At 41.1% G+C, this 15,843-nt stretch overlaps 1 protein-coding gene across 1 annotated transcript in view; it reads right to left on the reverse strand.

The window, feature by feature from the left end:
- Nucleotides 1-3,671: 3,671 nt before the first annotated feature.
- LOC311506188 (uncharacterized protein) overlaps nt 3,672-15,843 on the reverse strand; it is a gene marked incomplete at its 5' end in the record, with an annotated part of 32,046 nt that continues 19,874 nt past the window's right edge. The window contains 13 exons of the mRNA XM_084570065.1: nt 3,672-4,663; nt 4,766-5,059; nt 5,162-5,455; nt 5,605-5,898; nt 6,001-6,294; nt 6,397-6,690; nt 6,793-7,086; nt 7,189-7,482; nt 7,585-7,878; nt 8,028-8,321; nt 8,424-8,717; nt 8,867-9,160; nt 12,628-12,942. Coding sequence (XP_084426191.1) covers nt 4,296-4,663; nt 4,766-5,059; nt 5,162-5,455; nt 5,605-5,898; nt 6,001-6,294; nt 6,397-6,690; nt 6,793-7,086; nt 7,189-7,482; nt 7,585-7,878; nt 8,028-8,321; nt 8,424-8,717; nt 8,867-9,160; nt 12,628-12,942 — 3,917 coding nt within the window. The 3' untranslated portion in view covers nt 3,672-4,295. The remainder of the gene's footprint in view (nt 4,664-4,765; nt 5,060-5,161; nt 5,456-5,604; nt 5,899-6,000; nt 6,295-6,396; nt 6,691-6,792; nt 7,087-7,188; nt 7,483-7,584; nt 7,879-8,027; nt 8,322-8,423; nt 8,718-8,866; nt 9,161-12,627; nt 12,943-15,843) is intronic.

A 15,843-nucleotide genomic window follows, 5' to 3' on the forward strand; every position in this document is an offset into this window, starting at 1 on the left:
AGTTAAATCAGTCTGAGGTGGGTATACTGTAAATAATACTGGGCTAAGATTAGTCTTTACAGTGATCAGACCATAGACATCAACAATGCAGTTTGAAAATACTTTCTATTGCATATTCTTTCTCTGATATGTTTTTAAATGCACACCCCTGAGATTTTATAGTATTCTCACTAAGCAAGATACTTGAGATCTATAATAACACAGTCCCACTCTCACTGGGGTTTAATGGGAGAGGGATATTTACACTATAAAATATGAAAAAACTGTAAAATATATACAATAAAGAATGAAAATTGTCGCATAGAAACGAAACTCAATATGACCGGAGCAAATTCCAAATAACAACTGAGCACATGCCAGCACCATTACATTCATTACTTGCATTCAGTTATTTCCCATTGACTGCCCCTTGAGTGAGTCTATGAACAAGCAGTGAATAGTTTGGTTGTATCTTATCAGTGGAGACCACTAACGTCACTGGCAAGTGGAAAGCTAAAAAGTTTGATAAATGTCTTCCTGCTCTCCATAAATACCCTGATTGTTGTCAAGGAACGGCTGACCAAGAGTCATATAGGTGCTATCCTCTTCCTGCATTTTGTTGTCTAAACTAGCATAGATGTCTTCAGCCAGCGCCTGGGGAACATAATAAATTCCCCCTTCGTGATCAGTTTCCTTGTCTTTGCTGTTGCTATCTTCTTCACTCTTCTCATGATCGTAATCGTCATCACGCATGTTTCTTTCCACGCTGTGTGCTTCCTCATGTCTCTTATTGGTGCACATCTCTTCATATTGCTCCTCCTCCTCCTCAACGTTATTCATGGCGTAAATGTTGTTGCGGGTCACTGCAATGAAAGCATCAGAAATGCCATGTATCAATTGAAAAGAAGTTTATAATTTAATGTAATGTAATGCCAACCCTGATGAGCACTAACTTTCAGTTTGGTTGAGGTTTTCTAGCTTCGGGGCTTTTCGTCTTCTCTTAAGGACCAGACAGGCCACCACGAGGAGTGCCAGGAGCAGCAATGGAGGTGCAGTGATTGAGGAGACCAGGATCAACAACTGCACTAAAGAGAAAAATTGTCCGATTGTCTCCAAGTGTGTAAAAGTTCAGAAATGTAACTTTCTTCTGACCAAATTAAGCGACACAGAGTAGAAAAATTACATTTATTCACAACTCACTCATACATTCAAATAACTTTGTGGCTTTGATTTAGTATGTTACCAAACCAGTTAGTTAGTTTTGTCTTGCACGTACCCTGAGTTCGCTACTATGGTATTGTTTAAGCTTTGTCTTAAGTTTAGTCTTCTTACCTTTAATGGTGACGTTCACCATCGCTGTCATGTTCGAAGTGAATTTCCTTGAGGACAGTGTGACTTCATAAACACAGCTGTAGTTGCCTTGGTGTTCATACTCAGCTACAGGGAAACTAAAGGAGGCTGAGTTGTTGACTGCTGGCTGGGTCTTTGTGACGTTGGAGCCGGAGAGGACGAGAGAGAAAACCCCTCCAGGATAGTGGGAGGAAATGTAGCAGGTTAAGACAAAGCTGTGACCCCTGGTGACCTCTGCACTCTCAGGACCCAGTACTGGCTCTTGATTGGCAGACGTCAGGTAGATGCTGGGTTGCTGCAGTGGCACTAGGAAGGAAGAAAAACGTGATAAAGATGATGGATGACATTAAGATGGATCAGCTGGTTTGGAGCAAATAAACAGTTGTAAACATGGTGGTATGAGTAAGTTATGTATGGCTGGTAATCCTTAAATGCATAAATGGGTCAAAAATTACCCGGTAAGGTTGTTTTCTTGCAGTTTCTTCATAATGAAAAGTTGTTATCACTTCATATTCCAGTTACTACTCAAAAAACATGTTATTGATTTTTAGTCACCTTTCATACATTTTACAAAATTACAGTTTTTGTGTCACCTTAATTTCCTATGGAATTTCATCGGACTCTTAGATTCTTATCAACTGTGACTGCCAGGAATACATATTTTGTGGACCACACAGAATATATCATAAATGTTGCCCCTTAAGAATACTATTTCACACAGCAAGATCTGATACAAGTATTATCTTCATTTTCACACATCAGAAATGTGTGTGTGTGTGTCATTCATGACTACTGTGTGCGTATTAGTTATTATCATCTATCAACCAATTAGCCTGCCTCACCTGAAGGCAGCAGTTCATCCCCAGTGATTGTGTAGCTCTAGACAAACAGCTTGTGTCATTCAGGGGAACGTGCAGGCCTCTGGTACTTGTCAAACAGTCAAACAAGCCTAAGGTTTAAAAATCTTCTGGGTTTGAAATGCATGCATTCCCTAATCAATAGATGGAATGGTTTACAAGGGGAGACAACCAGCGGAAAGAGTTCAGAAAAATCTGGGGAAAACATTGTCAAGCAGTTGCAGCAGATTTTGAAACTAAGAGTGCGACATTACCACAGACAACTCTTTTAACCACTGTCTTGCACAGCATCTCTACTTTTGTGGGGGAACAAAACAAGCCAGACACCTCTCCTCTAATGAAGGCTTCCAAGTCCAGGGAAGTTCACAACACAGAGTTTGGATTGAATGGCAGTTTTACCATGGTCACCTATGTCAGAAAGAAAGGAATGGCTGTTGTGCTCCTGAACACCATGCATCACAATTAAGTGGTGGATGAAAATAGCAGAGAATAAAACAGAAGTGACCACATCATACAATAAGATGCCATGGACCAGCGTCAAACACAGAGGTGGCCCATGGCCCAACAAATACTTGACATCGCCACCCTAAATGCCTACACTCTTTTCAAGCTCGGTAACACATGAGTGGTATCACCAATGCATGGCATCTCTTCCTCATGAGATCTCAAAGGAGCTTGACACATATGAATAGTCGACTGGAAGGTTGTCGCCAACTGCAGACCCCAATCATTGAAGCAATGGGAAGATGTGGGGTGACAAAGGCCACAACTCAGCCAAAAGAAGCTAACGGGGCAAACCAAAGAGATAGAGGTGTCACATCTGCCAAAGTAACAAAGATCGTAAAGTCAACAGTTGGTGCGGGAAATGCAATCTACCTGTGTGAAATGATCACAGACAGAAACAGGTAGTTTGTCACAACTGCAGACAGTGATGAGCCAACAAGGCAAGTAAAAAGAGAGGTAGAGTCAGGATAGTTACACACACACAATGGTTGTTGACATTGTTCTACTGCAGGTATATAATATTCTTTTCCAATTTTCGAGATGATTTAATATGTTTTGTAAATGTTCTTTGAACCATGTTTAATGAGTGGGGGGCAAAGCAAAGCAAACACAATGGTGCAGCTCTCTGACTTCTTCAAAAGCCATGTGATTCAAGGAAGTCACTCCCAGAGAGACTGCCATGTCCCTTGAGGTCGCTGTGGAACTTTGAGAGTGCCACTGTTGGAAAGCCTTTGAATTTTGAATCAACTGATCTCCTTGATGTTGACTAAAGGTGGAAGAAAACAAGTAGCTGACTGTGGAACAAATAAAATTCACTGGAATGCTAAAATTTCCCTTTTTTAATTGCCTGACTGACCTACTGGATTGGATTTAATCTCCAAAACTGCAACTTGCCCACCTTGGATCAAAGTAAACTCACTGAGAGATAATTTGTAAGACCTTACCCACAGAGCAGGCCGTTCTATTGGTTGCTTCGGATATTTAGTTGTGGAAAGTCGACCGCATCGTCCGACAAACTCCGAAAACAAGGAGTTACAAAAAAGATTAACCCTAAAATAAAGCCTGAAAATGAACACAATAATTTTCATTTTCTTCTAATCAATCTCATGTTTATGTAGCTAGCTAGAGCCTTGACTCACAGTATCCCAGAGGGCTTTACTGGCCCACAAGAAAACAGGATCAGAGTTACACTTGTCCTGTGTCACATTTTCCACACAAAGATTGCAAAAATCCTCCACCAACTTTGTAACTGCACAGCAAGCCACACCGACTGCTACCAACCATGAACATGAGGCTGCAAGAATACTGAAAGACTGCTCTGTAGACTTGAACTTGTTCCATTATCAGCTGGCTGAAGCAGGACTTTTATGCCCTGAGCATCAGAAATTTAAACTATTTAATGCAAACTCATCACGGGGAACACTACTAAACACTCTAACCACAATTCTTTAGTAGAAGTCAGTTTGTTCCCACTTTTCACTGACCAAATATGTGAGGGAATATTAATTAACCAATTTACAATATTTTCACACCAGAATCACTTTGCTTAGAGTAGGATGATATTTGAATTTGTCTTTAAACCTAAGTGTATTTTTATAGTTTTACTTAGTGTAATTGTTTTCTGTATTTAATGTAAATGAAAGAGAAATCGGGACTGGAAATAAAACCTTTGCTTTTACCAATAACGAAGAGTCTGACAGAGTTACTCTGTGGGGAGCTGAAGTCTCGACCTGAAACCCTTGTCTGGTATTGACACTTGTATGATCCCTCATTATCAAAGTTGACAATGGAGATACTGAAGGTAGCAGAGTTGGTACTAGATGTTCGGGTATTTCTGAATGAGCCTGAGGTCTTCTGCAGGATGAATGTTCCTCCTAAGTGCTGAGTTGAGACTGAACAAGTGATGCTGATGTCCTCACCCCACCTAACCTCACCACCAGGACTCATTGAGATGCGGGGCTTTGGGAGAATGACTGAAAGAAGGACATAAAATAAAGTCATACATGAATTCTCCTTTTGACTTTAGAACTTAAAGAGAAGTCAAGACAGATTGGAAATTACAATTTTCGCCTTACCAGTAACTGACAAATTGAAAGAGTCACTTTGTGGGGAGCTGAAGTCTCGACCTGAAACCCTTGTCTGGTATTGACACTGGTATGATCCTTCATTATCAAAGTTGACATTGGAGATACTGAAGGTAGCAGAGTTGGTGCTAGATATTTGGGTATTTCTGAATGAGCCTGAGGTCTTCTGCAGGATGAATGTTCCTCCTAAATGCTGAGTTGAGACTGAACAAGTGATGCTGATGTCCTGACCCCACCTTACCTCACCACCAGGACTCATTGAGATGCTGGGCTTTGGGAGAATAACTGAAATGACAATACAACATAAAATTGTAGATAAATTTGCCTTTTAGTTTTAGAAGTTGAAGAGAAGTCAAGATAGATTGGAAACTAAATTTTTCTCCTTACCAGTAACTGAAAGTCTGACAGAGTCACTTTGTGGGGAGCTGAAGTCTCGACCTGAAACCCTTGTCTGGTATTGACACTGGTATGATCCTTCATGATCAAAGTTGACATTGGAGATACTGAAGGTAGCAGAGTTGGTACTACATGTTCGGGTCTTTCTGAATGAGCCTGAGGTCTTCTGCAGGATGAATGTTCCTCCTAAATGCTGAGTTGAGACTGAACAAGTGATGCTGATGTCCTGACCCCACCTAACCTCACCACCAGGACTCACTGAGATGCTGGGCTTTTGGAGAATGACTGAAATAATAACACAACATAAAGTTATAGATGAGTTTGTCTTTTGGCTTTGGTATATCTTTTCATACTAACTTCTTCCCATTGTTTCACAATTTCATAGAAGTTGGAGAGAAGTCAAGATAGATTGGATATTACAATTTTCTCCTTACCAGTAACTGACAAATTGAAAGAGTCACTATGTGGGGAGCTGAAGTCTCGACCTGAAACCCTTGTCTGGTAATGACACTTGTATGATCCCTCATTATCAAAGCTGACTTTGGAGATACTGAAAGTAGCAGAGTTGGTACTAAATGTTTGGGTCTCTCTGAATGAACCTGTGGTCTTCTGCAGGATGAATGTTCCTCCTAAATGCTGAGTTGAGACTGAACAAGTGATGCTGATGTCCTGACCCCACCTAATCTCACCACCAGGACTCATTGCGATGCTGGGCTTTGGGAGAATGACTGAAATGACAATACAACATAAAATTGTAGATAAATTAGCCTTTTAGTTTTAGAAGTTGAAGAGAAGTCAAGATAGATTGGAAACTAAATTTTTCACCTTACCACTAACTGAAAGTCTGACAGAGTCACTTTGTGGGGAGCTGAAGTCTCGACCTGAAACCCTTGTCTGGTATTGACACTGGTATGATCCTTCATTATCAAAGTTGACATTGGAGATACTGAAGGTAGCAGAGTTGGTACTAGATGTTTGGGTATTTCTGAATGAGCCTGAGGTCTTCTGCAGGATGAATGTTCCTCCTAAATGCTGAGTTGAGACTGAACAAGTGATGCTGATGTCCTGACCCCACCTAATCTCACCACCAGGACTCATTGCGATGCTGGGCTTTGGGAGAATGACTGAAATGACAATACAACATAAAATTGTAGATAAATTAGCCTTTTAGTTTTAGAAGTTGAAGAGAAGTCAAGATAGATTGGAAACTAAATTTTTCTCCTTACCACTAACTGAAAGTCTGACAGAGTCACTTTGTGGGGAGCTGAAGTCTCGACCTGAAACCCTTGTCTGGTATTGACACTGGTATGATCCTTCATTATCAAAGTTGACATTGGAGATACTGAAGGTAGCAGAGTTGGTACTAGATGTTTGGGTATTTCTGAATGAGCCTGAGGTCTTCTGCAGGATGAATGTTCCTCCTAAATGCTGAGTTGAGACTGAACAAGTGATGCTGATGTCCTGACCCCACCTAATCTCACCACCAGGACTCATTGCGATGCTGGGCTTTGGGAGAATGACTGAAATGACAATACAACATAAAATTGTAGATAAATTAGCCTTTTAGTTTTAGAAGTTGAAGAGAAGTCAAGATAGATTGGAAACTAAATTTTTCTCCTTACCACTAACTGAAAGTCTGACAGAGTCACTTTGTGGGGAGCTGAAGTCTCGACCTGAAACCCTTGTCTGGTATTGACACTGGTATGATCCTTCATTATCAAAGTTGACATTGGAGATACTGAAGGTAGCAGAGTTGGTACTAGATGTTTGGGTATTTCTGAATGAGCCTGAGGTCTTCTGCAGGATGAATGTTCCTCCTAAATGCTGAGTTGAGACTGAACAAGTGATGCTGATGTCCTGACCCCACCTAATCTCACCACCAGGACTCATTGCGATGCTGGGCTTTGGGAGAATGACTGAAATGACAATACATCATACAGTTGTAGATAAATTAGCCGTTTAGTTTTAGAAGTTAAAGAGAAGTTAAGATAGATGGGAAACTACATTTTTCTACTTACCAGTAACTGAGAGTCTGACAGACTCACTTTGTGGAGAGCTGAAGTCTCGACCTGAAACCCTTGCCTGGTATTGACACTTGTATAATCCCTCATTATCAAAGTTGACATTGGAGATACTGAAGGTAGTAGAGTTGGTACCAGATGTTTGGGTCTTTCTGAATGAGCCTGAGGTCTTCTGCAGGATGAATGTTCCTCCTAAATGCTGAGTTGAGACTGAACAAGTGATGCTGATGTCCTGACCCCACCTAACCTCACCACTAGGACTCACTGAGATGTTGGGCTTTGGGAGAATAACTGAAATATGAATACAACATAGCTTTGTAGATAAATTTGGCTTTTGGCTTTAGAAGTTATAGAGAAGTCAAGATAGATTGGAAATGACATTTTTGTCCTTACCAGTAACTGAGAGTCTGACAGAGTCACTTTGTGGAGAGCTGAAGTCTCGACCTGAAACCCTTGTCTGGTATTGACACTGGTATGATCCCTCATTATCAAAGTTGACATTGGAGATACTGAAGGTAGCAGAGTTGGTACTAGATGTTTGGGTATTTCTGAATGAGCGTGAGGTCTTATGCAGGATGAATGTTCCTCCTAAATGCTGAGTTGAGATTGAACAAGTAATGCTGATGTCCTGACCCCATCTAACTGCAACACCAGGACTCACTGAGATGCTGGGCTTTTGAAGAATGACTGAAATAATAACACAACATAACGTCATAGATAAGTTTGCCTTTTGGTTTTGTTATATATTTCCATACTAATTTCTTCCCATCATTTCAAAATTTCATAGAAGGTGGAGAGAAGTCAAGATTGATTGGAAACTAAATTTTTCTCCTTACCAGTAACTGAGAGTCTGACAGAGTCACTTTGTGGGGAGCTGAAGTCTCGACCTGAAACCCTTGTCTGGTATTGACACTTGTATGATCCCTCATTATCAAAGTTGACATTAGAGATACTGAAGGTAGCAGAGTTGGTAGTAGACATTTGGGTCTTTCGGAATGAGCCTGAGGTCTTCTGCAGGATGAATGTTCCTCCTAAATGCTGAGTTGTGACTGAACAAGTGATGCTGATGTCCTGACCCCATCTAACCTCACCACTAGGACTCACTGAGATGTTGGGCTTTGGGAGAATAACTGAAATGTGAATACAACATAGCTTTGTAGATAAATTTGGCTTATGGCTTTAGAAGTTTTAGAGAAGTCAAGATAAATTGGAAATGACATTTTTCTCCTTACCAGTAACTGAGAGTCTGACAGGGTCACTTTGTGGAGAGCTGAAGTCTCGACCTGAAACCCTTGTCTGGTATTGACACTGGTATGATCCCTCATTATCAAAGTTGACATTGGAGATACTGAAGGTAGCAGAGTTGGTACTAGATGTTTGGGTATTTCTGAATGAGCGTGAGGTCTTATGCAGGATGAATGCTCCTCCTAAATGCTGAGTTGAGATTGAACAAGTAATGCTGATGTCCTGACCCCATCTAACTGCACCACCAGGACTCACTGAGATGCTGGGCTTTTGAAGAATGACTGAAATAATAACACAACATAACGTCATAGATAAGTTTGCCTTTTGGTTTTGTTATATATTTTCATACTAATTTCTTCCCATCATTTCAAAATTTCATAGAAGGTGGAGAGAAGTCAAGATAGATTGGAAACTAAATTTTTCTCCTTACCAGTAACTGAGAGTCTGACAGAGTCACTTTGTGGGGAGCTGAAGTCTCGACCTGAAACCCTTGTCTGGTATTGACACTTGTATGATCCCTCATTATCAAAGTTGACATTGGAGATACTGAAGGTAGCAGAGTTGGTGCTAGATATTTGGGTATTTCTGAATGAGCCTGAGGTCTTCTGAAGGATGAATGTTCCTCCTAAATGCTGAGTTGAGACTGAACAAGTGATGCTGATGTCCTGACCCCACCTTACCTCACCAACAGGACTCATTGAGATGCGGGGTTTTGGGAGAATGACTGACATAACAATACAACATAAAATTGTAGATAAATTTGCATTTTAGTTTTAGAAGTTAAAGAGAAGTCAAGATCGATTGGAAACTAAATTTTTCTCCTTACCAGTAACTGAGAGTCTGACAGAGTCACTTTGTGGAGAGCTGAAGTCTCGACCTGAAACCCCTGTCTGGTATTGACACTTGTATGATCCCTCATTATCAAAGTTGACATTCGAGATAATGAAGGTAGTAGAGTTGGTACTAGACATTTGGGTCTTTCTGAATGAGCCTGAGGTCTTCTGCAGGATGAATGTTCCTCCTAAATGCTGAGTTGAGACTGAACACGTGATGCTGATGTCCTGACCCCATCTAACCTCACCACCAGGACTCATTGAGATGATGGGCTTTGGGAAACTAACTGAAACAACAACACGACATAAAGTTGTAGATAAAGTTGGCTTTCGGTTTTAGAAGTTAAACAGAAATCAAGATAGATTGGAAACTACATTTTCCTTCTTACCAGTAACTGAGAGTCTGACAAAGTCACTTTGTGGAGAGCTGAAGTCTCGACCTGAAACCCTTGTCTGGTATTGACACTGGTATGATCCCTCATTATCAAAGTTGACATTGGAGATATTGAAGGTAGTAGAGTTGGTACTAGACATTTGGGTCTTTCTGAATGAACCTGTCGTCTTCTGCAGGATGAATGTACCTAATAAATGCTTAGTTGAGACTGAACAAATTATGGCAATGTCCTGACCCAACCGAACCTCACTACCAGGACTCATTGAGATGCTGGGCTTTGGAAGAATGACTGAAATAATGACAAAACATAAAGTCGTTGAAAAATTCGCCTTTAGTGTATCTTTGCATGTTAATGTCTTCCCATTGTTTCAAAATTTCAAAGAAGTTGGAGAGAAGTCAAGATAAATTGGATATTATATTTTCTTACTAACCAGTAACTGACAGTTTGACAGAGTCACTTTGTGAGGAGCTGAAGTCTCGACCTGAAACCCTTGTCTGATACTGACACTGGTATGATCCCTCATTATCAAAGTTGACATTGGGGATACTGAAGGTAGCAGAGTTGGCATTAGATGCTTGGGTCTTTCTGAATGAGCCTGAGGTCTTATGCAGAATGAATGTTCCTCCTAAATGCTGAGTCGAGACTGAACATGTGATGGCAATGTCCTGACCCCAGGTAACTTTGCCAACAGTAGTTATGGAGATTGTGGGTTTTGGAAGAATCACTGAAAATAAAATAAAAATTCGAAAAATGTTGGCTATACTTTATATTATATACTGTATGTTTTAAGCTTTTGCCATATTCATTTATATCAGTTGTGATCATTATTTCAAGTCAACAATAGAATCTGAATCAGGAAATGCAGTTTTTACCAGTTACAGAGAGTCGGACAGAGTCAGTGTACGGGGACAGGAACGCTTTATCCCCACCGATTATTCGAAGTTGACACTGGTATGATCCCTCATTATCGAAATTCACTCGATGGATATTGAAGGTAGCAGAGTTGCCACTTGATTGTTTTTCCTGTCTGAATGAGCTTGACATCTTCTTAAGGATGAACGTTCCTCGTGAAATATCAGCTGAGACTGAACAAGTGAAGCCAACATTCTGACCCCAAGTAACTTGACCATAAGGATTCATCGAGAGGCTGGGCCTTGGAAGGTCTGTTGAAAAGCATCACAACATCAGAGAACATTTTCATTAAAGACATACAGATAAACACCTCAGTTAGTGTACAATGTGTTCAGAAATAGCTTAATTGCTTAATAAAGGCAGAGTATGATGAGGAAGTAGAAAGGTGAACATGTGCATGTCAGAAAAATGTATTATATATATATATATCTATTGTTACTGTTAAGTTTGGGATTTTCCAATTTGGCATAGATGGCTTCTTTTACTTCTCTTTCAAACCATCTATTTTCAGTAAGTTCAGTGCCGTGATGAATGTACAGACTACATTGGGGAAACAAAACAACCCATCCACAAAGGCATGGCTCATCAAAGGAGAGCCAGCTCATCAGGAAACAATTCTTACATCTAGAGGACAAAGGACATTCCTTTAAAGACAACAACATCCAACTTTTAGCCAGAGAAGACACGTTTTGAGGCAGGAGTAAAGGGAGACGTCTATGCCAAGTTGGAAAAACCTCCTCTGAACAGAGGAGGTGGACTGAGATATAATCTGTCAACAACTTACAATACAGTCTTAACTTCTGTCAAGTCAAGCAAGTTTCTGATGGGTTACACCCACAGATGTTTCTATTTAAACCTCAGCTCCCCGTCAGTCCTTTACAACTGAAGAAGCTACTGTTTCTTACAGAAATGATCCTGATAAAGGTTTGGACATACCAACTCTGTCAAGATTATTTAATTTGTTTTATGCATTGAAGAGCAATATTGAAGACATCAGACCTGGGAAATAAATGGTTTCTGCAATGACATGCCATACCATCTGGTCTGAGCTAAATGGGTGCAACAATTTTCAACATTTTGAACACACCAGCTCATTCAAGATTATTTAATTTGTTTTATGCATTGGAGAACAATATAGAAGACATCAGACCTATGAAATAAATGGTTGCTGTGACACAGAATCATTCACCACATCCAGTAGGAAGACAGACGCACCCACCCAGAGGTATAAGCTCAGTGTGGGGCCTCCAAAAGCCAAAATATACCTCCAGACACTGCGTGGTGCAGTATAAGTATATACCCAAAACTTAATCAACCTTCATATCATTGATAATAACATGATTCTGTACAAGTACCCCAACTTTTGTGACCCTTTAGTGTCTCTAGGGGGTGCTGAAAAAGCAACATATCAGTATCTCAAAAACTGCAATAGCTAACTTCATGAAATTTGATATACACACTCTGTAAAATATTGTAAAGACGCCCATCAAGTTGCAAGCATGACTTTACGTCGACCAGGGGTGCTACAGGTGACATGGAAACATTCCATATGACTTTAAGACCTATATTTTTTGAAGTATTCACCCAATCCTTATGAAGCTTAGCAGCCGGCATTATAATATGCTTGTGTACAATCATGCCAAGTTTTGTGAAATATGGGCTGTAGGGGGTACTACAACGACTACATGGTTATATCTCACAAACCACCTCTGTAAACTGCTTGAAATTTGACAATAATAATCTGTGGATGACTCCTTACAAGCCCACCAAGTTTCATGCAATCTGGTCTATTGGGGGCGCGACAGGTGACTTATGCCTCTGCATCCCACTCGGGGACGACTTCGCCACGGCCTGGACCCCTTTATGATTGCTTGCGATCATCAAGTGTTATTTTATTTTCTTCCCAGTATACTGCTGGCCATCCCACAATGGTTAATTAAGCACCTACCCATGGTGACTTCCTGCAATTAAAAGGATGGTAGAAACACCATGCCTGAGAATGTCCCCATCAATTTGAGTCAATAAAACAGCAAAAGGAAAAAGTTTCTTACCAGAACAGACGACACCAGCATCCTCACCATGTCCACAGTCATGTAATCCAACTCCTCTGTGCTGACACTGAGTTAGAGAACTCTCTGTTCCTGAACAGGCCACATCATCGAGCCAGATATTTCCAGATCCTCGACCAAAGGAGGCCGATTGCGTGGCACTCTGTGCTGGCCCACAGCCCAACTGCCTACAAACCACTTTAGCATCATTTAAGCCCCAGCTGTCATCACACACTGTTCCCCAGGAGCCACTGTAGTAGATTTCAACTCTTCCAGAGCATCGTGTTGACCCAGATCCAGCCAATCTGATCTGGCCATCTATAAAAGACACAGAACACAGTTTGTAATATTCAATTTTGGGCACGTTACTTTTAAAAAGTAATTAATTATAGTTATGAGTTACTTCTCCCAAAAAGTAACTAAGTAACTGAATTACTCCACGATAAAAGTAACTAGTTACCAGGGAAAGTAACTATTGCGTTGCTTTTTAAAAAATAAATAAATAAATAAATCTATGTTTAAAGAATTTGATTTTTTTTTCTGAGCGTAATGTACACTTCACCTGTACGTTCTTGCAACTTTACCTCTGAATGCTCCAAACTCGCCATTACTGCAGACTATCTCTGATGCTTGTGTGCTACTGCTATGTGCGCGTTTGTGTGTAAACAACACCTGCCCAGCTGAACACTGCCTTACCGCTGATTGGCTTACCATGAAAACTTACCCTACCTTAGCTAATCATCATCACTTATGCAGCTAGATTTGAGCAATCCCTCAGACTGACATAAAAGGTTCTAATGGAAACATTGCCCTGAGAAAAAAGTACTTGTTTCTCTGTCTGTGTGACATTCATATCGGCAAGCAGGGATGTATGTTTTATAATTAAATCTCTGACCTGAAAATAATGAAAAAGATAATTTCTTGATATGCCATATTTTTCCATAACTTGATTGAAAGTCATGAGGGTAATATTTCAGTATTTTACTCAAAACACAACTGGATATATCTGACATATAAACATATATTTGACATTGTAGTGTTATTGTTATTGATGTGATACTGAAGACATCAGACGTGTGAAATAAATGGTTGCTGTGACACTTTGACTACATATAGTAAGAAGATAGACGATATCACCAAAAGGATTCCTCAAGAGCAATACAGAAGCTCATTGTGCAGAGCTGAACTCTGCCAAATGGCACCACCCTGCATGACACTTTTTTTTGTACCACCATGTTTATTTCTGCTGTAAAATTGGGCAACTCGCCTTTGGAGCCAGGTGTGGCTGACACATTCTGCAATGGCCTTGCTTTTTATATAGCGCTTTTCTACCTATTGGTACTCAAAGCGCTTTACAGTCATAGACACATCTACCCATTCGCTCACACAAGCACACACACATTCACACACCAGTGCCACGCACTGGGAGCAACTGGGGGTTCAGTGTCTTGCTCAAGGACACTTCGGCATGTGGCACATTCCGGGGATCGAACCGCTAACCCTCTGGTTCGTGGACAACCCGCTCTACCTACTGAGCCACAGCCGCCCCGTATAGCAATGACATGCTATACCCTCTGGTCTGAGCTAAATGAGCGCAACACTTTTCAACAAAACAAAAATATACCTCCAGACGCTGTAAGCACAGTCTGAACAAATGGTTAACGGCCTTGCTTTTATATAGCGCTTTTCTACCTATTGGTACTCGAAGCGCTTTACAGTCACAGACACATCTAACCATTTGCACTGGGAGCAACTGGGGGTTCAGTGTCTTGCTCAAGGACACTTCGGCATGTGGCACATTCCGGGGATCGAACCGCTAACCCTCTGGTTCGTGGACAACCCGCTCTACCTACTGAGCCGCAGCCACCCACGAATTAGAGTGATGCAGTGCTGAATCCAATGACATGGGGCCTCATGTACAAAGACTTGCGTGGATTTCCATCTAAAACGTGGCGCACACTCAGATCCAGAAACACATTTCCTTTGCTCAATGTGGAATTGAGCGCACATGTTGTACCCGACCCCTCCCTGTTCACGCCCCCTTGTAAATATGGAAATTAAATTGACCCTGCACCTGAGATTCCAGAAAATGAAAACATGAGGTTGGCGATCCGATCCAAGCCCCGATTTGATATTGAATTAACATAATTTCGTCCTCTGGAGATTCAGAAAGGTTTTTCTTATCTTCCTTGTATTCTCTTAGAACCTGGGTCGTGTGCACTGTCAAAGCCAATGTAGCAAAGAGAAGATAGGTCGCACCTTGGCTCAAGAAGCTCGTACAGACGGTGAAAACATATAATAAGGGTTAGACGACCCTTATAAGGGTCCAACACAATAAGGGTTGGACGTCCAACCCAAAAGAGAGGGTTGCAGAGCTGCAGAGTTTCAACCCTCTCTTTAGAAGTTTTCTCCTTGACGTTATCTCAAGAAAACTTCTCTCTTTTTTTTAAACCCATATTTAGTGTTTGTTTTGGTGCCGTCTTTACTGGAGTGTCCTCAGTAGTTTAAGGTGATGGCCCGATACCAGTCGGTACATCCTTAGACGCCACTGCTGCAACATTATTTTTTATAAATGTGATATATCATTAATGACTAGAGGGAATTTTAATACATCTGGCACAGACATCAACTTGAACTTGACTTGACAATGAACTGATTAGGAATTGGTGTGCAAATGTGAAAGGTCACAGTGACCTTACAAAATGTGTTTTTGGCCAGCAAATCTGTTAATATCTCCAAATCATTCATAAAAACCGACAAGGAATACTAGAGCAACTGCATGTAACATGAGAAATTACTGACCTGTCGTGGGTGAAGTTGAGCTGAAGAGAAAGGAAACTAGAGGAAAGGAAAAAATGACATTAGAAAAGATGTCGATGCTATTTTATCACTTGAAACACATTATCCATGTTACACCCTTGACCAAAGTCCAGTTTTCTCTCGTGGTCTCCCAAGGCAGATTGGTCCGAGGCAAAGGGCCAGACAAAGAACGGTTCAGAAGACCCTTTATGAAGAAGAGGATGGGGGAGGATGCCACAAAGACCTGGTAGGCCCAAATGAGTAATGAGGGTCTGCTGGGAACGCCTGGTGGAAAAACCTGTAAGGATGGTCTTCCACTCCCACCTTCGGCAGAGCTTCAGCTGCATCCCAGGGGCGGTGGGGAACATTGAGTCCGAATGAGCCATGTTCCGCTCTGCCATTGCTGTTGCGTGTTGCGAC

This window comes from Chelon labrosus (assembly GCF_963514085.1).
Source record: "Chelon labrosus genome assembly, chromosome: 21".
Lineage (NCBI taxonomy): Eukaryota > Metazoa > Chordata > Actinopteri > Mugiliformes > Mugilidae > Chelon > Chelon labrosus.